Genomic DNA, 25,131 nt, shown 5'->3' on the forward strand with positions numbered 1-25,131 from the left:
ACGTTAGTTACTCTTAAAATGTTTCTTTCAATATGTTTGCAAAAGAGTGTGTTTAGTTGTGTTTTTAAGAGCTAATTATTTTGAAAATGCTTTTCCATGAAAATCACAGTAAATTCAACATACAGTGTTTACTATTAGTTTGCCAGTGTTGCTTTACTCAAGAATAATATAATTTCTTTGCATTCCTTTCTTTCTCTTTGTCTATTTTTATAGTATTATGATTGGAAAAAAGAAGTTAATATTTGATTTCTTCTAAGGAAACACAGTGTGACTATAAAACAATTGTGTAATGAATGGGAATTATAAAATATGAAGCAAGCTAGATTTTCAGATAAGTATTTATTAATAGAAACAAGTCAGTATAACTGCACTGACTGCTTAGGTATTAAGTAGAAGTGCATAAGATATAATCACTGCTCAGAGCAATGTTGTCTGTATCGTTTCAGAATTTGATTCATTTCTTTCAGAACTTTTTTGAGTGTGCTAAATGTAAGTTCTTGGATGCTTTTTTTTTTTTTTAACAGATTCTCTTCCAATTAAATATTTGCAGTAGCAATTTATTTTTCACTTACTTTCTGTGCCAATACAGTTGAAAGGAATTGGGGCTACTGGAGAAACATAGCCATCTAGGTCTGGCAGGAAAACATGACATTTCATTTAGAACAGTCAAAAATCCAGATAATATTATGTTCTATGTTCAGGTTTTGCCTTTAGATTTTTATGAAGGATGGTTCAAACATTTTGATAGATTTCTGAAATATATAATCAAGTGGAAACTGTGAATTTAAATTCAAGACATTTTTTTAATGGTCACTTTCTCTGTGTCAAAAGAAACGCGCACTGGCTACAGTGAAAGACTCGCTTGCTAAATGCTTATAGCTGTCATTATGTTACAAATGTCAGTTTCCAAAAAATCTTCCAACTTAGCAGTGTAGGGCTATCTCACTAAGACCCTTTATCCTTTCTTGAGTTCTTTTTTCCTGATAGCCCAGTGCCAAACTGAAAATTAAATCATGCTTTCATTCAAAAGGAAAATATGTTCAGGTTTATGAAATATAAATTAAGACTATTGGGAGGGGAAAAAGCAGCATTTACTGTTTAAATGTGAGATGGTTTCTAACCAGTGATTAAAGAGAGAGATTTTAGTGTCACTTTTAACTCTGTCTGAATACAGTAGGTGGGAACAATTAAAAAGCCACAAGAACTCTGAAATAAGGGCTGTTTGTGCATTCACAGTTCTTATAAACTGAAGAGGATGAAAGAGGCTTTTTTCTCATTGTCACTTGCTTTCCATGTCTGCTAGTATTATGCTGGTGTATATGGCAAAGGCAGACTTTTTTAAAATGCATGCATGCGGATTAGGGTCAAGCCCTATGTATCAGTAATGCAGTAAGCCTCGTCCATACCACTGCAGTGAGAGAGCCTACCAACAGCAGCGAGATGCTTTAATTGAGACATGCTGTCAAAGTGACAAACACATTTGCATACAGTCTATTTATTTTCGTTGGAAAGGTCTGCAGTCTGCTGTTGGTTGAACATTCTTAATCAGCTCGCTGTAAGTGAGCCGGCAGCTAGCTGTCCTATGCTAGGTGCTTCTCTTCATTACATGACAGATTAGCTAAAGGGGGATGGGCTGGCAAGCCAGCAGCAACCTTTAATTTTAACTCATTATCTCTCAACATATAGTGAGTTAGTTTCTGGCTTTTCCAAATACAGTTGTGTATGCGCAGTTGTTAGGGTACAAAAAATGCCAATAAAATATCTTGAAATGCCTTTGAATGTATAGCGCTTCAGCTGATTGTTCTAAAAAATTTAGCAGCAATTATCTAACTGTATGAGATTTTGTAGTGTTGTAGCTCATCTTGGTGTGTGGTTATCAGACATTGTTTGAGGGGGCTGTTTATTATGGAATTGTTTTAACAGTGGATTCTGTAATGCTAAGATATTGTAGAAAAGCTCTCCATAGGAGAAAAGCTCTCCTTGACTATGAGAAGGATTTTAGCCAGATAACCTAGGACAAGGAAATGAAGATTTGAACAAAGTGTTCTTAATAAGACTGTAAGAGACTAGCATGGAAGGGTGTGACCACAGTTTTTTCTCTTTGACTTTGCATGCTCTTTTTTGGTTTACTCAGGGTGTAGCTTTAATGTTAACCCTCAGATCAAGCAAGTATAAGGAACTATCATCAGGGACTCTGAGGCAATGCAGCTACTCAACAAGTAGCAAGAGCAATACAGGGAGCCAGGGTTTCATGAATGTGAAGAAGGGGGGAACAATTTACAAACCTCTAGAAATAAGCAAATTAATAGTATATAGTACTGAAGATTACTGTCTGTTTGGGGGAAAACTGAGATTAATTATAGTAGAAGATGTGGTGTTTCAAGGAACATCCTTTGTGAAAATCTTATTATTGCTTGCTTTCTTCCTGCTTTTTGCCTTATAACCTGACCAAAACTTACTTATAACCTCTCAGTACTTACTGCATGTTCAGCCACTGCCATAGCTGACCTTGGGACCTTTCCCAGTGCTGCCAGGCAGTGCAAGCACTGTTAGCCCACCAACATGTGGGTTCAACAGGAGGGGGTGGAACAATTAATACAAGTAATGTGCAGCTCAGTTATTTGTAGCTTTTGCTTCCGTGCATGCATGTACACTTTTTAGGTAGAGTATGTGTATTTAGATTTGTCATCTTTTGGCTGTGTGGAAAATAAATACTGTACTTTGTCACTGTGGTTATTTTGAACACATTCCTTGTCCGTGCAAGCAGCTATTAGCGTCTACTGTCACAGGACCTACAGCTTGAACCCTTGAGGTCGGTTGTCATACTGGACCTGGTTAGGCTTTTTGTGGGTCTTCCCTTTTTGTTGCTGCCCTAATGACTGCAGATATTTTGGTTCTCTTTATTGTTCTTTTATCTTTTTAATTTTATCTTTTTATTTTCAAAATACAGGTCTTTTCATAGTATTTTTTCAGATTCGGAGCTTACATTAATAGTGCTAAAGTCGTGTGTTTTTGCTACAAATGTTCGCTTCCATCACTGATCTATTATTGGCTAGCTACAATGATAAGGATGCTACACAGACCATAACAGTAAGCAGTCTTAGAGCTCTTCCACTCTGTGATTTTCATTTACTGATTGATCTGTATTGCATTTGAATGTTGTCTGATTTCCGAAGTATGTTGTCTGGGGAGCTTTTAATATCTCTACACCCTAAATGAACATGACTATTTATTAGCTGCCTTTATGCTCCCTTCCCCTAAGCCCCTCAAAACAAGAGATAGAATAGGGCATTTTCATTATTTTCTTTTTACAAGACTGAGCTATCTTGATAAGGTACTTTTGGTTTTTGGGGAGCTTTAGAGGCAGAAGTCTCAAATATCCCATTCAAGTATTTGGATAAGGAATATTTATACGTTATATATGTTATAGACAAAAAGCAAAGAATTTGGGAAATGCAGGCATCTCTTTAATGATGATCATTGTTACTTTTTCAAGTAACACAAGCAGCTCTCCAAAATAGCTTGCTGAGTTTTTAATGAGCAGCAGCCTTTCTCAAAACTTTTAAGTATTTATTTTTGCATTATCTAAAGGGGGACACACACATATAAAATCAGTGATTTTGCAAAGGGAGGAAGATAGTTTAATATCAAAATCAGATATTTTAGAATCCCTTTCCTTCATAAGACGTTTTTTTACTATGCTTCTAGTACACTGGAAGGGCTATGAAACCTACCATGTCTGTGTACGACAGCTAGGAGAAGAAATGCTGTACAATTTTTAAATGTTTGAAACTTTACTTAGATCAGTGGACGCATTGACAGGTCACTTTAACTATTGCAATTGTGCGTCCTGTTGTGTGTAGGTATGGCTTCATTAGAACCTGTAGCTTTGTGCAGTCTGAGGTTTTGGGTGCTACATGGTCAGACAGAACACTTATGTTTGGCAGAGTTGCAGCTCTCTTGGGGATTAAAGAGAGCACTTTATTTTCAAAAAATATAGTTGTTCATTTGTTTGTTTTTATATACCCTTTTTGTTATAACACACTTTTTTTTTTTTTTTACCTACCCTTCTTCTAATGAAGTTTCTGCTATCCATACTACTTTCTACCACTCCACCAGAATCAAGTCTTGCAGCTCCTGTCAAACACTGCACTGACTGTTCCTACAAGAACCTTCTAGTTCATACAAGATCATTACCTATGCCCAGTCTTCACATCAGTCTTTGGGAGGTGATGTGGGTGAGCCTAGATTCTTTAAAAATAAATGTACATTTGGGAAGATTCTTTCTCTGGAGCTTTTAGTCAGTAGTGCAACTGGTCTGGTACAGTTAAAACAACAAATGATGATAAGATGCCAAAATCATTGTTGGGGAAGTGTGTCATTTCATTAGAAGCAAGATATACTGGGAGACCTGTTCAGCTCTGTAATTATTTCTAGTACAATTATAATGTCTGTTGTCAGCTTTGGTGTGTTTATGTTTTTGTGGCTTATTATATTTACCAGCAAATAGAATATTTTATTCCATTTATGTGACAAAAGGTAAAGCCTAACAGAATACAAAAGACTCTTCCAAGTGTGTCTTTGCTTAAGAGATTCAATCATATTATATTACCAATGCAGACTAGGGAGAATTAGTATTTCAGGGACTAATGTTAATAATAATGAAACAAATAGAAAATATACTCATGTAGTAAAGCAGCTTATCAGACTGTGAAAAGATTTGTTCAAAGTTCTTTCTTGAGATGATTCTTCTAGCTATTAAACTTTCATAGGCTTTCATTTCATAAAATTCCATTTTTCAACTTTCATTTCATAAAATTGAAATTGCTAGCTTATTTGCTGTTTTGTTCATTTGCTGTGAAAGGAACCATACAGACTTGTACATTTTTTCCATTCATAATCTGCACCTAACATGCAGAATGAAGAACTCTGCTTTATAGGGCAGGTTTCTTCTTCAAGAAGATTAAACAGCATTAAGAGGTCAGGAGGAGGATGGGGAGAGACCCAGCCAGCTACATTCCAGAAATGCAAAACTGGATCGATGAGGACAGAGGCAAGCAGAGGGAGGGATTATCTCCAGTGTAAAAGAGATCAAGTAAGGAAGGGAGGAGGGCTGCTTTGCCAGACCCTGTGACTCCCTTCACACCCAAGTGCATTGGAATAATAGCAGATTCCCCTGGATAACAGCAAGCATTGTGTGGAACTGTGGTAGAAACCAAAGGGGAAAGGGGAAAACAAGTTCATTTTGTGATATTTATGCAACTGTATGCTACAATGGCAAAGCTAGCCTCCCATTCTCCTTGCCACTCCGAACTATCCTGACAACAGAGATAATTAAGAAAATGCGTTTCCATTCTTCTCTTCCCCACTGATGAGCAATATGGTTTCCCTGCTCTTTCGGCTGAACCACAGAGTTTCCTCCCTATCTCTGTTTGATTCTTTATGGGTTTAGTAAAAGTATAAGCCTGATTCTTTAAAATTCTTCTATCTTCAGAAAACATAATTCCTACCCTCATTTCTTCTCGCTACTGTCTTTGACTGATCCTTTTGGAAAGGACTTCAGTGTTGCAAAATAGAAGTCAGTTGGTGAGAAATGAAAATGTGTTGGCCCAGAAGCACTTGTCCATCTAATGTCTGCTTGAGACTACTGAAGTGTCTTAGCAGGTTCTTAGGGGACAGTGTTCTTAGTAAGGGGAATAAAAACAATGTCAATGGACACAAAAATAATTCATTTGATTGAAATTCTGCTTTGTGATGTGCAAGATTTGCAGAAATGACAATCCATGGGATAGGAATTATCTAACTAAAAGGCCTGCACTCTTGTCATGCGTGTAAATATTTGACAAGTGAGACCTGGCTCTCTCTTTACAAAGATATACACCACCTGCAGAGCATACCCAAAGGTTACTGCCTCTCATGCAAACACTTGCCAGTATTTCGTAATGAGCAACCAGACAGGTATGTCATCTTTGGCTGCAACAGCAATACAGCATGCATGTAGCTCATATTACGTAGGAATTCAGACTTTGCAGTAGGATTTTGTGGCTCCAGTACTGCATCTAGCAGAAGTGTTCATTTCACAAAGCATATTCTGGGCTTTGGCTTTTACTATTTGCCAACTGTCTTGGCATTGCAAGTACTTCTTAGACGGGGGTGTTGGAATAAATTCACTGCCCTGGGTACACGCAAGTCATATGCCATAATGGTTGGATGTATGGAGAATATACTGTGGTTGAGCTGACCTCCTAGGACTCTATGACAAGCAGTAGCAGCTGTAACATGTCTGTGCAGAATTTCCTTGTTAGTCCTGTTATGTTGAGGAACCCATAAATACCTTGTAGAGAATATCTTGGTCCATCACTGCTGGCATGTGGAAGCAGAATTGTGCTTTATAAATAATACATACATATAAAATAAATACATCAGTGCATGCAAGGCTGACCAAATCACCTAGACTGACAACTTGAGAAAAAGCTCAGCGAGTCTCATGGATGACTTGCTTAGTTTATCAGTGCAGATCAGCATCCAGAAGCTTCTTATGTGTTACTTTGCAGTTAGGCCAGAACTGTCTGAATTGACCTCTGAGGCCCCTGGATTAAACTAGAACATGAAAGGGAGAGAATATGAGAAACATACGATTCTGCAAACTGCTAAGCCCTCTGTGATTGCTTATTTGGCTAGGCATTTGTTGGATTTGCCCTTCAGAGCTGGTCTGATTAACACCTAGTAAAATGGTTGCACAGTGCTATGCTACACATACAGGAGCCATGTAATTTTGTATGTTTATATGGAGGAATATCACCCTAATTATGCAGACTTTCTGAGTGAATGATGAAGCTGAGCCAAACAGATAGTCATTGCTGTTTAAAGAATTCCTTAAATGAAAGACCAGCTCTCTCTCTCTCTCTTCTAATACAAGTATTCTGCTTGCTAGAGAGGAATAGCTGTTAATAGATAATAAGGGATATGTCTGTTTTCCAACACTTTAAATCATGTGGGTTGTGTGATCTTGGTTTGAATTCCACTATCAGGCCCACAGAAAGCCCAGTGTAAAACTGACAAAATGACCGGTTAAAAAAGAAAACAGGCAAAAATAGTGTGATTTTTTCTTTATATTTAAAATTGCATTGCTGTATTTTCCAGTGTTTTAAATGAAAAAATATATGTAGTTAGTTCCATGTTGACAATGTCCTTGAGGATTTGACAGTGAGATTTTCCAGCAGTTGCTCTTCGTTAGAATCCTGGTGGTGTTTAATAAGGCAGCCGAACTGCTGGCACCTTCGGTTCTTGTTTGTTCTCCGAGGGCTCGGGGCTGCTGCAGTAAGCACATCGACCAGGGCTGATCATTACAAGGGCGTACGCCACCATGAATAAAAATGTCACACGTTTTCCCATCTCACAGCGGTACAAAATGTCAGTCCTGTCAAACAGACATTGCAGTAGCAGTGAGCAGTCAGTACAAATTGGGAAGCCGAATATTCCCCCAGCTTTCTGATATTCTTCATTTGAAACAGAAGAAAAACAGTTGTTAACCTATTAGCTGTGATTTTAAACTCTGCTGAGATAGTAGATGGATAGACTTTAACACACAGGGATAAATATATTCCTGGGGTCTGGGATTTTTTGCAACACATCTCTCCATCCATGTATGTTGAGAAATGGATAGAATGAAAAGAAGCCACTATAAAATACACCTCATTTTGGTAGAAGTCCTTTGGAAATTTGAAAGTCTGCTCAATTAGATTCTTCCTCAAAACTCTTCCCTGTTTATCTTTGTGAATAGTTCTGAAAAACCTCTTTGCTGTTTTGCTGGTCATCTAGAACGGGCAGTTTTCTTTCCTGGTCTTTTCATCCTGAAGTAAAGTAACAGGTGATTGTGATTTATGTACAAATGAGAGTTCTGCTGCTTTCAGACACTGCGCAGATTGTATAGGGTAGAGTCCATGGGATATGCTATCTTCTGGATGTTAGATCTGTGTTAGCACTATGAGCATAGCTGTGTGTTCACTGAGTTATCCATCAGGATCTGAGGGATTGAAATTGTCAATGCAGGATTCTGCCATTATTGCAGTGACAAGAAAAAATGTGGTGCAAAGGAAAAATACCAAAAAAAAATGGAACAAAGTCACCAGTGGTTGCTCTAAGTAGAGGGAGAGCAAATAAAACGGGCTGCAGTGGTCTATGTAGAAGTGTGTATCTCAAAGAAATTCACTTAAGTCTAGTTAGTAGGTAGAAGTTTCTTTGGTTTTGCTCTGACATCTTCTCAATAACAGAAAACAGCTGTATGCATTTGAGCTAGTGAATTGTTGCAAATTACTCCCTTAGCCAAAGAACAATAAATGCAGAAGCAAATTGCAAAAAGGAAGGCTCAGGGAGGAAGACTCATATCAAAGCAGTACAGAAACAGAATGATTAGAAAGTGTATTAACTAATGCCAGCCTGCTCCTGACTTATGCATTTAGCTGTCTGCAATGATTCTTAGTCATCTAGGTCCTTAATACATATAAACAAAATAGGAAACAAAGTGGGACTTTGTTTTTTTTTTTTTTGAACCAGAACCACTCCAGATTTGATTGGAATAGTTTATATTCTGCAGGCATCTGTTTCCATGGGAAGAGATATGCACCGCATATAGCTTGATTTACAGTGGTTTTTAAACTGTGGTCTGCAGGCTCCTGGGATCTGTGCCAGGTAAATAAGAGGCTGTTGACAGTTCCCTCCTTTGGAAAATTTCAGGGATCTTCAAACTGCAAGTGTTGAATCACATCAGTTTAATACAGTTAAGGTTTTTACAGTGTTTTAAAAGAACTGAATACGCATACATATGGGAGGAGTTCAAGATTTATTCTCAACTGCACAACAGATAAGTGAAATAGAAGAACTTAGTGGTCATAATCTGAAACTGCAGTGGTATCATCTTTCATGGGTTCATACTGCTCGTTTTTACAGTACGTGAATTCCTCTGTCACTGGAGCTAGGAAGTAATCAAAAATCTTGACAAGTCTTTAAACTACAGACGCTATTACAAGTTAACCACTACAACATAGTATTCCTCCCATCAACATCATATAAGAACACATGCTGCTTTGGGGCATGGCCTGAAAATGTCTATTTGTTCAACACTTACTGCACATACAGAAAAATATATCCATCTAATTCATGAAATGCTTCCTATTTTCTGTAATTGCAGACAGAAGAAATAAAATATTCAATTCTACAACCAAGGGATTTACTATTTAAACCACATGTTTTTGGAATAGCATCAATTGTAAACAGTAATATTCTACAGAAGTAGTGTAACCTATGCTTTTAGGATTTTCTTGTCCCTTGTACTCTTCCATAGCAAGCAGATTATAGGGGATAGCTAAGAGCCCTATTTGCTTCATCGTGGTAGAACACTTTAACTTGACAAGATATTCATGATCCTGAGATCATGCTCCTGCTCTCATTTTTGGTTTTAGGAGTGATCTGTATCTGGCTAGTAACCTGCAAGTCCTAGACTTAAAGCAAATTGTGTATGTTGTACATTATAATATTTAACATTTTTAAAAGTTAGCTATTCCAGGATTGTTTGCACAGTGAGAGATAAATAGATGGATGTTACAAACACTACCAAAAGAGGATGGGTTATCGGTGCTCCATGTCTCGATGCACTGTAAAAAGTCAATTTTCACCCTTAATGAGGAAGGACAGAATTGGTCTCAGCCAAGAGGGAGAGGAAGCAAAAGTAGACTTTCAGAAAACCCCTTCCTTCCATTTTTGTAAAGTGCAAGTTTCTTCTCTGTGACCTTAGGATGGATCTACACATCTCTGGCAGTACCCCAGGACACTGGGTGTGACTCAGGCCTGAAATAAGGATCTTTATTCTGCTTTAGGGAAAACAGGAGCTTATAGGCTCCTTTGACTTCTCTTACTGTCTGGTTTTCGGTTATGTAATGGAAGATTCCTGGCTAGAAAGGTAAGGGGGATAGTCCTTGTTTTTCTCATTAAGCTAATCTGAATGTTTAATTGTGGCAGACTCTCCCCTTTCAAATTTTTTTGGCACAGCTGTAGGCATTACTACATTTTTGCCAAATTCATGCTACCCTCCCAATCTACAAATACGGCTTGAAGAATAAGACATCCCTTAAATTTTTTTTTTTTTTATCACAGGACCCAACAGATTTCAGTTGAAGTATTTCAGAGTGTAAATTAAAAATATATGCTGTAAAGCATACGCTGTTCCTGTCATCCCAGTTTGTGAGCTGTGCATATGGGAGTATGTAAAAAGCAGTGTGTGTGCTGTGCTGGGATCTGGATGGGTAATAAAACAGCTGCCTCATAGATTCCATCTGCTTTCTGTACTGAATCTTTTTAGGTACCATACATTTTTCAGTGTTTTTATTCCCCCTACCCCTAACTGCCCCCCCCCCCCCCCCCCTTTTTTTTTATTGAGTGTTTGCTTGAGGTTTAGCATATTTTTCCAAAGTCAGCGCTTTGGATCCTTTGCAGCATGATGTATTTGAGCACGGATGCATTCAGGACAGTGCATCTTTCTCTCATGTCTCCTTGTCTTTAAAACATACAAGCAGTTTTTAAACCAGTCCTGTATTTCTGAAGAAAGTAAGATACTTACGTAGAAAAGTTTTACCTTGGAAATCATTAGAAACACTGCTAATTTGAGAGTGAGAAACACTTTCTTGTATATGTACTGACAAACCAGTTTTTGCATAGTTGTGTTTCCTTTATGCATCTATTTCTAGTTGCACTTTTTGCTGCGTATGAAGTAACACCTCTAATTTACTGATGAAAGCAGTGTTTTGAATACCACCTTAAGAAAAAAGATCTCAACAGACATCCACAGTTAAGTTTGAGATAATACTCTGTTCACGAACTGTTACCTCACAGAACAAAAATTATCTTTTTGTAATGTTTTCCTTGGTATAAAAAACGAAATAGCTGTATTGTGAAAGTTCCTTGGTTATGTAATAGGTACTTTATGATCTGTGGGATGTATAATTTTTAAATAGTATTTTTACAGTGTAAAAGTGAATGTAAGTTTTTTTTTTTTTTCCTTCCTCCAGCATCTCGTAGCTTAAAATCACTTGTCTGGTAATTAGTAAAAACAGTGCCAGATCTGCAGTCATAAAATTGGCTTCCTGCAAATTTTCTTTGTGTCTTGTTGCTTCAGAAGTATTTAGAATAAGACAATTAAGAAAATATCTAGAGTAAAAAGGTATGCTGGTAAACAGCTATGGGTAAGAAAGTGCTAATTTAGACATTTCTCCCCTTTGAAGAAGAAAAAAAACCTGTATTATGCACATTTAGGAACACACCTAGAATAGCAATTTAGTGGCTTTTAGCAATGTAGCTATGTGCTGTTTTGTACCCATTCATCCTTACAGCACAGGTAATTAAGTTGGTATTCCAACACAGCTTCCCCTACTGACCTTTCAGAAACAATGTGTTTTGCTGCATTAACAAATTAGCTTCAGATCAGTGGCTTTTCCAGTAAATATGGTCTTCATATAATTCAAATATACTGGCTTATCCCATTCTGCTGACAGGTATTAACATCAACGTTAAAAATGAAGCTCTGGTGAAGAACAAATAACTGTTACCTGCTAGTGGACCTCCAAGTCAGCTACTGCTCACTGCCCTTTACCTCTGCTCTCAAAACTTCTCATTCCCTTTCCTTCTCTCCTGCCTTTCTTTTTTGTCCAACTAAATTCCCATGTTGCAGAATCTTGACCATAAATGTGCCATTTGAAACTTCTGCTGAAGTATGCCCAGTGCTTCTTCTTACATAGACACACCTTGCATAGTTTTGTCTTGATACTTGAAGAGAAGAATGCTGGTAAGAGGTGGCTGCACGTATGATATCACACCTGAGGTTCTGATTTTATCCTGTGTTTAAAAATTTCTATCTGAATTCCAACGACAGCAAAATCTGTCACTTAAGAATCCCCAAATACGATGGAACCTGAGGTAACCTCAGTAAGTGTCAACAACGCATGTGATTGTGTTTACTATAAAACTTCAGAAATTCTGTCTTCAGAAGTCCTCGGTTCTGAAATCAAGTAATTCAATGAGAATCTCAGCTTATATTTAAGAAGAGAGTTTTTGACCCTCTTGAAACCAGAGAAAACTTTAAAGCAAAGTCAACTTACCCTTATCCTTCAGAGACCAAAAGGAAAAGAAAAATGCATGTATAGTTTTGATTTCAAGGCCAACAACATGATGTTTTAAGGTCTGAAGTCGTAATTCTTGGTCAATTATGACTAATAGGAATAACAAATTAGTGCTGAGTGTGGTTTGGCTACAGGTGAGGAATATGAAATGAGATGATAGTCCTATTAAACTCCTCTAGACTGTATTGGCATATGTATTGTTCTTATTCTTTTGAGTGCTGTTTGACTATTGTATGGGTATTTGGCCGTTAACGTTAGTAGTTCAACTTAAAAGGATACTTTTAACGCAAAGCGGAATTTTCAGATCTCCTGAAATACTTAAAACTTTATTGCCATTGACTACTCTAACAGTGATGTAGTAGATAATTAAGTAATCCTGTCACACATTTTCTCAGACATATTTTTCCTTCAGCATGTATGTGGGTGAGTAAGTAAAGTTCAGTTGTACGTGTCCTTGCAGTGACTATAATCAATATATTGACCAGCTCACTAGGAGATAATCCTCAGCTACTGTGTTGTCTGTCTGTCTTGCTCTCTGAAGGGCCTGCCTTTGTCACACTGATTTAGAAGCTTAAATAATACTGCCACTGCTTTATCAGTTAATACTGTTGATGCTACAGTCAGAAAAAAAAAAAGGACTGTTTTTTGCTGTGGAAAAGGAAAAACTGATTCCCTAATCAAAGCAGCTTCCAGGGCTGTAGTGTGGACATATATGTTCAGTGATATGAACTAACACTGGAGAAATAATAACATCAACTTCTTTGTGAAATGTTAAGTGATACCTTGTAATTCTTATATCGATAAAACCGTATTTGTCCAGAATTTAAAAAGTTGTGGAAAACAAGGTGCTCAAGACACTGCTAGCCATGGCTTTCGGAAAATGCTTACGTTTCCCACCTAGATAACTTACTTGAGAATTTTCTAATATAGAAACATCCACAATTTTTAGGTAACTAAGAGTGAAAAAATAGTGAAATGAAGCATATATGCAGGAAGCTTTAAAAAAATAAAAAAAGAGTGTACTTGCATCTTGTTTTCCTGCTTCACAAATAGTTTGTCTATGTAGCTATGTAGGAAGTAGATGTCTTTTAAAGGAACTAGAAAAGTGCAGATTTTAGATTTTCTCAGCTGTTCCATTATGCTTCTGAAACATGATGGAAAATAAGTACGCTACTTCACATAACAAAAGTTAAATATATTTTAAATTTGTGCTTTCAGCCTCAGTAGGTAAGAGGGGAAGATGCACAGCACTACAGTTCTGTGACTGAATTGTATAATAAAAGGTACAGAAGAGAAACAGTGCGTAAGGGCTAACAATAGCTCACCACTGGCATTTCTTTCTATTTTTCTTTGTTTTCCTGGTTACTTTCTTGGAAAATATGGTGGGAAGCTCTCTCAGCTCTCTGTCCCAGGTGCCTTTGTTTTTTTTCTCCCCTCACTAACCCCAACACTCACCCCAAAAAGCTGAGTTGAGTGCATGTGCAGTCTGGCAGTCCTCCAGTGACACACAAGGACGAACGAACCAATGGATGCAAATTATAACTTAATGGGAAATTTGAAAGGAAAGTCTGAAGAGATGCAAGAAGAGCCTGAAAATGGTGTGGTAGGCTGGAGTTGAACCATTACACAGCATGAGTGTATCGAAAGGGAATGTGTGTCAGTCTAGAATAAAGACTATGCTAGTAAGAAGTTTAAAACTGCTGAGATTTGAATCTGGAATCTTTTTTTGAGAGAGAAATAGAGTAATCTGTGTAAGCTTTCTTGTTATGTCTGAAGAACCTGCCTGCTGCTGCCAGTTCCTTTTCCTTCTCTGTACGGTGATGGGCTTTTGTCCATGGAACATGCCATGTGCTGGGGCCAGTGATGCGGTCTTTGTTATCTGGTTATCCGGGAATTCAGAGGAATTCCCATGTGCTCCTCGCTGAGGGCTCTACTCCTCACTTTAAGTGCTAATATGTGTACACAAGCTGCCACAGAAAAGACATTAACTTTGATCTTGTTTTCAATATCAAAGTTGTACTTTAGGATGATTTTATTTAGAATCTCATTAATTATCAGTGGGTCCCTTGTCTAACAGAGTATACCTTAAGATACCATCTGTGTGAGGAGAGTCATGCTGCTGGCTCAGTCGAAAGCAACTGAATTGGAATAGCTCCAGCACCATTACAAAGCAACGAGTTGGCCAACTGCTAATTTTAAAAGTGGGAGACCAAAATAAGCTCCTCCGTGCCCTGTTCTGACTTCATTAGAACTGTTGGTGACTTGGGGATTTCAGTTTTCTTTACAATGAGTTGTACATGAAATGTGTTTTTTTTTTTTACAATGAATGTACACACTTTGCTCTAGGCAATTTACACTTTGATCTACTACAGTTAGTGTATGGAAGGTTTAAGTGACTTAGAGTCACTTAAATGCTCTTAAATATATCTTTGCTGGTTTGAGGTCTTTAGCATAAGCTTTTGCAAGCACTAAAATTGCGCTTGGGATTTTAGTGAAAGCTTGTTGAACATCCTGCTTTGCCGGATTCTTTCAATTTGTGTAAATGTTGTCTAGAACACTTGGACCTACAGGTTAGAATCCACTTTAAGCATCTTTATTGTTTCAGTAAATGTTGGATGATCTGGTCTGGAGTATTTATTGATCGTACTATCTTTGGTGTAATATAACCTATGTCAAGGAGGCAGATACAGCTACCTCTCCTATTGTGGCGCTTTGTAGGTCATGAGATTGTCGCTGTTTTGAAAATAATTACATTTTGTGAGGTGAGTATGAAGTTAAGGTAAATCACATTATCCACTTGAACTGCTTTTGCCACAAAATCAGAGGTGTTTTCATGTAGGTGACTATTTAATTTACGTATGACTTAAGTTTCCACTTTGATACAGCAGCAAAGACTCCGTCCGCCTCGGCCACCGCCTCCAAAGATACAGCGTTCATCTAGGCCCGTGAGTAGCTGGTAGTTTTGTTTCACTGCCACAGCTTAACACTGCCTGAATTGCTCTCTCAGTAGCATTACTAAACCTTGGTAGTTTGGATTGTCAAACTTTGCAAAAAAGCAATGTGTAAATTTTGCACCTAAACTCCCTTCTTCTCTGCTGCGGCACAGCCCTGGGACCTGCATTTATTCTGCTTTTCTTTGACGAGTTCTGCAGCTTTCAGTCAGTTCTGCAGGTAACTGATGCTGCTGTTGCAACGTTTGTTTTTACTTTTGTGGTGTTTTCTTGAACAAAAACTCTTGCTAGGCTGGGATAAGTTTTTAGCCAGTGAGTTTTTGAAGACTTGCACTGAACTCAAATATAAAAGGAAGCAGAAGTCTGAAGAGAAAGTATTTATTCTCCGCAAGTTCTGCTTTAAATTATTTTGGGACTCTTAATTTTTCTCCATGGAATAGATGAGTGAACACACAACATACATTTAGAAAAAAAAAAGGCAAACTTTATGTGGTAGAACATTGGTACAACATTATGGAGGATATACATATATACCTTATTTTCATATAAAATGCAAGCTGGAAATCTCTTTAATTACATAGAGTAAAAAATGTAGGCACGGCATGTTGGCCTGAGGAAGTGAGTCTTCCGTAGAAGAACTACACAGAAATTATTTTTAATGCAATACCTGTGTTGGGAAGGAATACCTTATCTAAGCAATTTTTCATTCAAAACCCTGACTGTAGGCCGATTGTGACATATTAACTGTACCAGATGCTTTTAAGATTGGAGACTGTACAGGGTCTGTATTGGTGACTTTTTATATTAGTACAAGAACATGGTATCATTTTAGAGGTGTGTTGCTTTTGCAACAGCCTTGAAAGGTATTTGTTTCTATTCAGGACTTTCATGTCATGAATATAATTTCACCAAAAGGCACATAGATCTCACTCCTTGCTTCCTTACACATAAATGTACAAGCATAGGAGAAAGAGAGATGCAAGTTTTCAAATCTAATCTTGCTAAAACTTGTTAAAAATGTGTAGTTTTGGATGAGCCGGCAACTGGTTAACAAGTGCACTTGGGTGTGTGTAAACTTTTGATCTTTGGTGCATGTTCCTACATTACATTTCAATAGCATGTTTTTCTTTTCCTCCCTCTTTTTAACTCTGGGTGTTTAGCTTAACAGAGTCATTGTTACGGATTCCTGCACTGAAGATTTCTGTTTTCTGTGTTTAAAAGGTAGCATTGACTATGCTTATACGTGTTCTCTTAAATGTAATTGGTGTGGCAGGCCTTCCAAGATTCATTACACTGGGAACAAACCTTCCCTGGTACTAAGGGGTTCCCATACTGCTTCTTAGTCCTCTTGTTTTGTGCTTGGCAGGTGAAGCCCCACGAGGGCTCATTGCAATTTCTCTGTACAAAAGTTGCTGAACAGTATTGTTCAGATAGTGTTTGCTACACGACCGTCTTGCTAAGACTGTTTAATCTCCCAGCTGTAGTGCATTAATAGTCCTCACTATGATGTGTTTGTGTCAACTGTCTTTGCTCTCAATGTGATTGATAAAAGGTTGGAAATGTAATAATAAAAGCTCCTGTTGCATTCATCTAGCCATGTCAGTAAGTGGAATAGAAATGCTTCATTCATCAAGAGGAAATTCAAGACAGATATAAACGAGTGTAATCGGTCCCAAAAATATGCTTGTATCAAATATACCTAAATTTGTTGTTGTTCAGAACTGTTATTTGGCTTTTAATTGATGAAAGACATTTTTGTGTGCGTAAATAATACTGTGTGCAGGCTGCTTTTTACCTGCCTTAGTCTTGGCATATATTACAGAGGTGGGTATTGTCAAGTAATTCATCCCAGCCTTTTACAGAAAGCCTTGAATCGGGAGGCACGATCTCTCTGCTCTTCCAACCAAGTCCACGTAATACCAGAATTGCTGAGAAATGCTTACAGTTCTCAGACTCTGTCTGTTATGAGAAGGAATCCATGGGTACTGGTCCTTGCAATATGAGTCATTACTAATAGTGAGAACAAAAACACAAACCAAAGAAAGGTTAAAGAAGCAGAACAGATATGTTCTTTACATTCTGCTGCTTTGGAGATGAATTGTAGTGATACTGTGAAAGGCCTATAGTTCATAGAGATCTGTTTAAATTAATAGCGGCTGTTTGGAAACTTCATTCAGTTAGAAAAGTTAAAATATGGTAATTATTCATAAAGCTGATGGGGACAGTAATAAGCACATTTAACCCTGTACTGGATGTTTACCTTTATCCTCTAGGCTCTGTGCTCATGTAATTGGATTTCTTTTCTACTTTTGGATCTGATATGCATTTAACACTGCCTATTTAGCTAAATAAGGCTCAAAATCCAGCAAGGAGTTGGCTTGATTCCTGGCTTTTCCCTGCAGTCCCCCATGAACAATGCTGTAAATCCTACTTAGCATGTCACCCTGCACTTTACTGGTCTGGTGGCCCCCTGGAGCCATCCAAAACTCTCATCTCTTCCCCTCATCACCATCACTCCCCCAGGGTACCACCCAAAAGGTGAAAGTGTTCACAGCATGATGACAAGCCAGCTTTATACACCATCTTCCAGCTCAGATTTAATTAAACAGATTTCTTTCTTCCTCTCTTCTCCTTCTTGCTCTCTTCTCCCCCCAGTTCCTCTTGCTTTTCTCCCCCCACCCTTGCACACACTCTCTCTCTATTGCTCACTCTCTCTGTTTTATCAGCCCTAATGAAGCAGTATTCTTCATCGATCCTGCTGATTGCCAGCCCATTCCTTTTGTTTGTTGGCACCGAGCCATTCAGCCGCACTCTGACAGCTCAGCTCGTCTAATTAGCTCTGTTGTTCTTTTCCCCATGTTTCACCACGTTGCAAGTTCAGTTGAAGTTGCCACAAACTTAATCCTTCCATTCCTGCCATAAATTCACATTCTTAAGCTGTCTTTATTGTAGAGAGGAACAGGCTTGTGTGGGGAGTGATCTTCAAGACCTTAACATCTGACCTTTGTATAAACTCTTTTTCCTAAGAAATACTGGCAATACATCTCTGGATTTCTTCATCATATCTGCTGTACACCATTTCCTTTGAAATGAAAATTCAATACAATAATCCTGCTATTATCTTCTGCATACTGTCGTGTAGTGCAGAATCACTGCACACAGTTCAGTGGTTTTTTTCCTAGCAAGAAAATTTTAGCTCTACGTTCCTTAAAACACTGAGAAAACAAAACAAAACAAAAAAACACACACATACACCAAAAAAACAACCTACCTTGCAGAGGTGGTGGGAAGCCCACATCAGTGCTATGATTGCAAACAAATTCATCACTCATCCAAAGAGTGCTCTGGTTGTAGGCCTTTAACAACTTCCTTTATATTGTGGCTATTAAAGAGAGCACGAGCCCAGGAGGGCAGAAGTTGAGTTGTATTCCTGAGCTTATTTGAGGGCTTTGGGGATTCCTGTTGGTTAGCATTCAGTTAAGCCAAAAAGTCAGACTCCATTTCAGGGAGGATAGTACTTCCTTAACAAAAACTGGAAAGCTTGTTTGTACAGCCTCACCCTAATGCTCCAAGTGTTCATTACCACATTTGACACAAAGGGATAAATTCATCAACAGCATTTCTCATTGGTATAGGTAGGCACATACATAAATTTGCCTATATAGTGATGGTGTGTGCTGTTTCCTTTCCTTGAAGCGAATCTTGTTTGCTTGTGGAGTTAATATGGGTGAATTAAGCTTGATTTCTGAACATCAGAAGATGATGGATATGTTATTTAAGATTGGATTGGCAGCAACATCACCTTCCACAGAAAACCTTTGGATTTTATTACAGACTAGAAAAGATACACTAATATATCATCAGTGATGACAATGATAACATGTCTGGCAAGGTTTTCTGTTCAGCCTGCTGAAGGGAACCATTTTTTTTTTGTGAAATATTAGCTATGTTTTTCACATTGTAACATTTACTCCAAGTACGTCTTTTTTTCAGTGCGTACTTACACAGAAGTCTTTGCTTGAGGAGTTGGTTTCCTATGAACATGTGGACGAAAGGATCAGGATGTCGGAGCAGAACTCCAGTTTCCAATGATGTGCAACAACACACAGTGCTTTCCATTTTTACACTATCAACTAACTGTTTAGATGAAGCCTACATTTAGGGAAACCTTCATATCAGAAAATTAGCCAGTACCAAGCAGGACAGTGGAGCAGATTTTCATTGAATGGTTAATAGCTAGGTGTCAGTGATAAGCATATGGGTTTCACTTGCAACTCAAAAACGTGGGTTTTTGACCTTTTAAGAAGTTGTGGATCACCATAGTTTATATTCAAACTGATTAATTTGTAACATGGTTGTAGCACAAAAGTTTAAAAGGAATTCCAAATGGAAGATACCTTTAAAATAGTGGTGGTTATGCATATTTTGCCATTTATGTCTGTTATATGATCAACTTTTGCAGTATTTAATGAAGTGTCTTCTGTGTGTGTGTATGTAATAGGTTCGGCCTCCAAGACCTCACGTTGTTAAGAGACCCAAGAGCAACATTGCTGTGGAAGGACGAAGGACTTCAGTTTCTAGTCCAGAACAGTAAGTACTTACATACTTTGCAGCTTAGCTTAATTTTAAACTAAAAAAAAAAAGGTGGGGGGCGGGGAGAGAGAGAATGAACTACAAACCAAAATAATTTTTTAATGATAAAAAGCTTGGTTTAGAATTTTTGGAGGAGGAATGAGGAAGTATGCAGTAGTACTTTCCAAATGTCCAGTGCTGAGGAAGTGCAGCAGGAAATCACATTGGAACTGGACTAGAGGGCCATGAGGTGGTTGCACTGATCTAATCTGTCACAGAGATTGCCTTGTCATTCAACTCTTAACTGCAGCACAAAGTGATCCATATGTCATAGACATTTTGCAGTACTTGCTTATGTCCCAGTCTGTGGTGGCTTTATTCTCAGTAAAGTGAAATGCTTTAGCTGGTGCCCAAGATTATAGGATAATTGCTGTATCTGAAGGTACTCAAATCCCATAAGAAGAAAAATGGTTTACTTTTTTGATCACACCTTTTTTCCACACATGTATCGCTACTGTCACCACTGTACATGAGGGAAAAAGAGGTGGAGGTTGGATATTTCTCCATCCTCATCCCCTTCCAAGTTACATGAATGGCTAAGTTTTTTCCCAGTCATTTTAGGATATGGGGAGTGGAATTCTGGCTTTTAGATAAAAATGAATGGTCACTTTAAATCCTACAGGTGCATTTATTCATTTTATAGTGGAATTTGGTTGCCCTCTTGTGGAATAGATTGCAAATCCTGCAAAAGGGCTCATGTGCTTTTACAGGGTGCTAGCTGTCCCTACACAAAGATTAAAGGGTTTTTTAAATATTTTTTTTCTTAACGTATAATACAATGACTCACTGCATGGCTGATATACTAGGTGTAAACTTGGTTTTAATTCAGCTGTTTTCATGAACTATGAACTTTTTGTTTTGTAAAAATGATTGGTACCAAAGATAAGATGATTCTTTATAGCTATAAACTGACTTACTATTCTTCTTGATCATTTTAAATATCTAACTGTGTACTTAAAAGATCATGTAAATGGCTTACCTGAGAAATAACTTGAGGCCAGTGTCTTTGAAATCGGTAAGGACTCACTAATCCTACTTTCTTTCCTTGGTGTTTACTTAAATTGATACTTTGAATAAGTGAAACATTTTTTAAATAGTAATAAAAGATTATCATGAGGTTTTCCAAAAACTTTTATTTTCTGTCCCTTTAGGAAATAATGTACCTATATTGTTCTGAGCTGAAAATATGCCAGTTGCTTTATCTTAATATAAATATATATATATATACACACATTTTTTCTCTCTTGGATGATCCTGGAATGAATGAAAACACTAGTTTATATTTTTGTTGTTGTTACTTGGTAGCGTTCTTACTGCAGATCAGAGGAGATTCTGTGAAAGCAGCGACAGTGCTGAGAGGGTGCTTTTCTTGACCTAAGCTTGACCAAAATATTTCGCTTAATTGCACTGATTCAAAAGTTAATTACTAGCTAGTTATGCTTAGGTGCTCATATGTGGGATTTGTTTGTGAGGAGAAGCTTCCGCTCAAGGAGAAGGTTCCTTTTATATTTAAAACTAACGCTATCTTTTTGGTTGATTGAAATCAACCAATGATTGAAAATGAAAGCTTTGGGGACATTTCGCAGGATAGCGGATTCATTAGCTCAGACTGTGACTCCTGCGTCCTCCCGCCAGCTGGTGGAGACATCCCCGGGGCAGGGTGGCACTAACCGCTGCGCAAGCCTCAATAGGAGCGAACTCATTTCAGTGCAGCCTGTTTTCCATTTGTGATGTTGCCTGTCATCTGAAAAGTAAACCGTCACGTTAGCTGTCCTTTCAGTTGTTACATTCATTAATGCATTTCTTATGATATTAGGAAATATGTATCTTACCTTACATGAGTTAATTTTTTTAATCTATGCACAAGAGCAACACTATTTTGGTTGTGTTGTGTGCTCGTTTTCTAATCAAACTTAAAACACGGGACAGTGGGAACAGTGACACCAAAGGACACGCAAATGTCAAATTTAATGATAAATTGTCATTAAATCTAAAATATATAATTTCTTTATTTTATTTATTTATTTATTTTAGTTATAAAATAACAGGAAGAATTTGCAGATGAGAGCTCAGAAAATGCTAGATTACCACCTAGGGAAATACTAAGCATGTGGGACATGTCTCCTTAAACATAAATTAGTTGTTCACAGAAATAAGGTGTTGCATTTTTAACAGATAGACAGCTTTTTGAGAGCTTTTTTTTTTTTGCACCACAGCAAGATTTCCTATTAAATGTCGAATAGGCTTCCAGAGTGCTCTAGGATCTGTCTTCTGTAAGTACTGACTAGCTGGCGTCCAGGGCATGCAGAGTAGGAGGAAATTAAAATAGGAAATCAGAGGGTCAGACTTACAATTAACAGCATGTCAAAAGGCTCTTGGGCTGGCTAAACCCATGTCAGTGCTGCAGCAGTTCATTATGGCTTTCCAGAACTCATGTAGGACTTAGTAGAGAAGCTAATGGCTTTCCCTTCTATCATATGAATGAAAATAGGCTGCAGTGCAATAGTGGGTTATTACACTGAATTTAGTATGAAATCAGCATGATGGCTGTGTTAAATGATACAGGCTCATAAAGCCCATTAAATTCCAGTTGTTGTAACCAGGCTCTTGAAGCTCTGCCACACAGAACTTGCGTATGGTAAAGGTTTTCTATGGCATCACTGCAAGCAAGGATCTCCACTTAGAAAAAAAGCTAAACCAGCAAGTACCTATTTGAACAAGGGTGGCTGGAATCGCAAAGCAAATACCATAGGCTACAGAAGAGAGACTTGCTGTGTTGCTGTGGTTCCTCTACCATGAGAAAATTGATGTAGAAAAAGCTAGATATGATGAAGGTAGTGCCAAGAAGGCAGATGGCCCAGCAAAGGGATAGCAAATGGGAAAGAAATGTGCTGAGAGCGGTCGTGCTTTTTGTACCAGGCCAAGCAAGAACCTTAGCACAGGGTACCCCTTTGGGAACCCTGGTCCTCCTTCCTGGCTCTCCCACTTTTCCAATAGCATGGTGTACAAGAAACTTTAATTCTGGAGCTTATTTCTGCCATCTGGTTTGGAGTGAACCTACTGAACGTATGCAGCTTGCGTCTGTAGAGATACGGATATGATATCTGCAGGGGAAATTGGTGAAAATGTACTTATTGTTATGAAATAGGATGATAATGTGAAGTGACTTTGTAGGATCTTGCGTCTAGATCTTATCAGAGCAGGCAGAGGTGTCATCCAGCTTGTTCCCACTTTAAATTCTTTGTTCCTATTTCCAACTTTCTAGAAAATGTGTAAGAAGTTCAGAAAAATTATAAAACAGTTAGCTACCTGCCTTTACTGGACACAGTGATCAAAAGCTATTGTTTCTGTTATCTAATTGAATGACTTGTGAGCTTTTTTTTTTTCTTGCTTTCATTTAAAATTTGCTTTATGCTAATATTTTAGTTTTTCTTGGAATATTCTACTTCTATGAAAATTCACAGTATGCAAATTGTCAATTTAAAAGTCAAATATTTAATATTTTTGCTAGCTCGCACTCAGGTGTACTGAGTGTTCAGAATGTGCAGGAAGGAATTCCAGCGATGGGTGTATGCTTTGTTCATATTGAATAGTTATTAGGTAATCCCCTCAGTCCCAAGTCTCTTATTTCATACTGGAAAGAAAAAGCCAATGCATCCAAATCCCTCATTCTCTTCATTTTACTGTCTAAGAGGGACAAATTCCTTAATTCCCTAGAGTTGCCATATAGCTATTCTTTAAAATAAAAAATAAATCCTCCCTCAAATTTGGGAAGCCCATTTTTAGGAGAATAATGACAACAAGTCCATACTACCCCCTTTGTATCACAATCTCTGTAATCAGGAAAAAGCAAAACAGTTAATAAAATACACACGTTTAATTTTCTCATAACTGAACTATTTTTAAAAATTATTACAGAATTCTCCTTATTAATGCCCAAATCCCGTACTCACATTTTCTGTATGTATTTTTTCTATCTCAAGTACATTTAGGTGTCAATTAAATTTGAAATATCTACATTTGTCAGCATTTCATTTTTGGCCAGTGTGATGTGCTGCTGATTTGTCCATGCATCCTGACACATGAAAAAAGCTCCTGAGATGCAGATCTTCCTCATTAAAAAAGAAACCCATACTATCATAATGCTACGCAGAGCCATGGAGCGAATCCCCAGCTTTATTGCACTGTGTTTCTGACATGATATTTAAAAAGGAACAGCCACGGCTGTCAGTACTGTCATATGCTAGTGCTAACCGAAGACATGTTAAACTAAACATTAGAAAGAGATCAGCAAGTCATCTGCATGGTAACTCAGCTAAGAGATTAGGTAGGCAGGAGCTGGTGCAGTCATGTGGAGATGATGAGGGTTGTAGCTGTGATGGACACATCCTTTTTTCCCTCTAAGACTGCAGCAGTGCCTGCCTTGTAGCCGGGCTTGCTGTGACCTGCCTTTTCAGAGACAGCTCTTTGTGTAGGAAATTCTAGCAAGTGGTGGGTGGCAGACTGCAGGAGAGTTGGTGAATTGGGTTAATGAGGGAATAGGTACTTTTTTTGGATTCTACTGCCTCAAGCTAATAAAAAATTTAAACTTGGACAATTTTAGACTGTTCATCCCTTATCTTTGACCAAAATGTTTTTTAGAGCACACTAACAGTGAAACTTAAGTGCTTTCTTTTTTCTAATCAGGAGATCCCACTTTCATTTACGGAGTCTTGCAGCAGCAACAAGAACGTGCATATTAATTAATGTGCTATAAATGCAATCTTATTGCACTGATCTGCACTCAAGTGCAACGCATGATTTAGCAAAAAGGATACCGTCTTATTTTTTCATAGCTAGTTCCCAGTTTACTTAATACATACACACAGACACAATGCATTTGAATTTAGCATAGTCTGAAGGCAAACAAAAGGTATCAAAGGCAATGCTTTAAGGGCAACTGCACCAGTGCATCTCTTACATGCAGCTACCAAACATAATGTGTCAGCAAGATACGTGGAAATTCAGTATTGGTGTTGATTTCAGGAAAACAATTCTAAATTTGCTTGAATCATGTTAAATGTTAACTTATTCTCCTAAGAGAAAAATACAATATGCATATGTAAGTTCAAAAAATAAATATTTTAAAATAATCTTTGATTTTTAAAATCATTTTAGGTGGAGACATTTGTTAATGTAAATTGAATTTTGGAGGTAATAGCCTTTCTTTTATTAAAAACAAAAAATAAAAATAAAAATTGTTACAGCAAATTTTTCCTAATGCAGTGGCAGCTCCTCACTTTCCCTGGATGCCTATTACAGCACGAGAGGAAAAGAACAGCTATGCAACAGCTTTAATTGGAGTACCACAGACTATGATTTAACACTATCAGCTGCAT

General features: G+C 37.7%; 1 protein-coding gene across 12 annotated transcripts in view; it reads left to right on the top strand.

The window, feature by feature from the left end:
* The window catches only part of DENND1A (DENN domain containing 1A), a 194,393-nt gene that overhangs the window by 159,347 nt on the left and 9,915 nt on the right, over positions 1-25,131 (top strand). For 5 of the 12 annotated variants that reach the window (XM_066980576.1, XM_066980579.1, XM_066980582.1 and 2 more), the window contains 2 exons: positions 15,056-15,115; positions 19,623-19,711. In XM_066980576.1, the coding sequence (XP_066836677.1) occupies positions 15,056-15,115; positions 19,623-19,711 (149 nt within the window). Of the gene's footprint in view, positions 1-15,055; positions 15,116-16,281; positions 16,343-19,622; positions 19,712-25,131 lie in introns of all 12 variants that reach the window. The other 7 variants (XR_010826022.1, XR_010826023.1, XM_066980577.1 and 4 more) reach the window with 4 other exon arrangements.

Source organism: Anser cygnoides, chromosome 20, assembly GCF_040182565.1.
Source record: "Anser cygnoides isolate HZ-2024a breed goose chromosome 20, Taihu_goose_T2T_genome, whole genome shotgun sequence".
Lineage (NCBI taxonomy): Eukaryota > Metazoa > Chordata > Aves > Anseriformes > Anatidae > Anser > Anser cygnoides.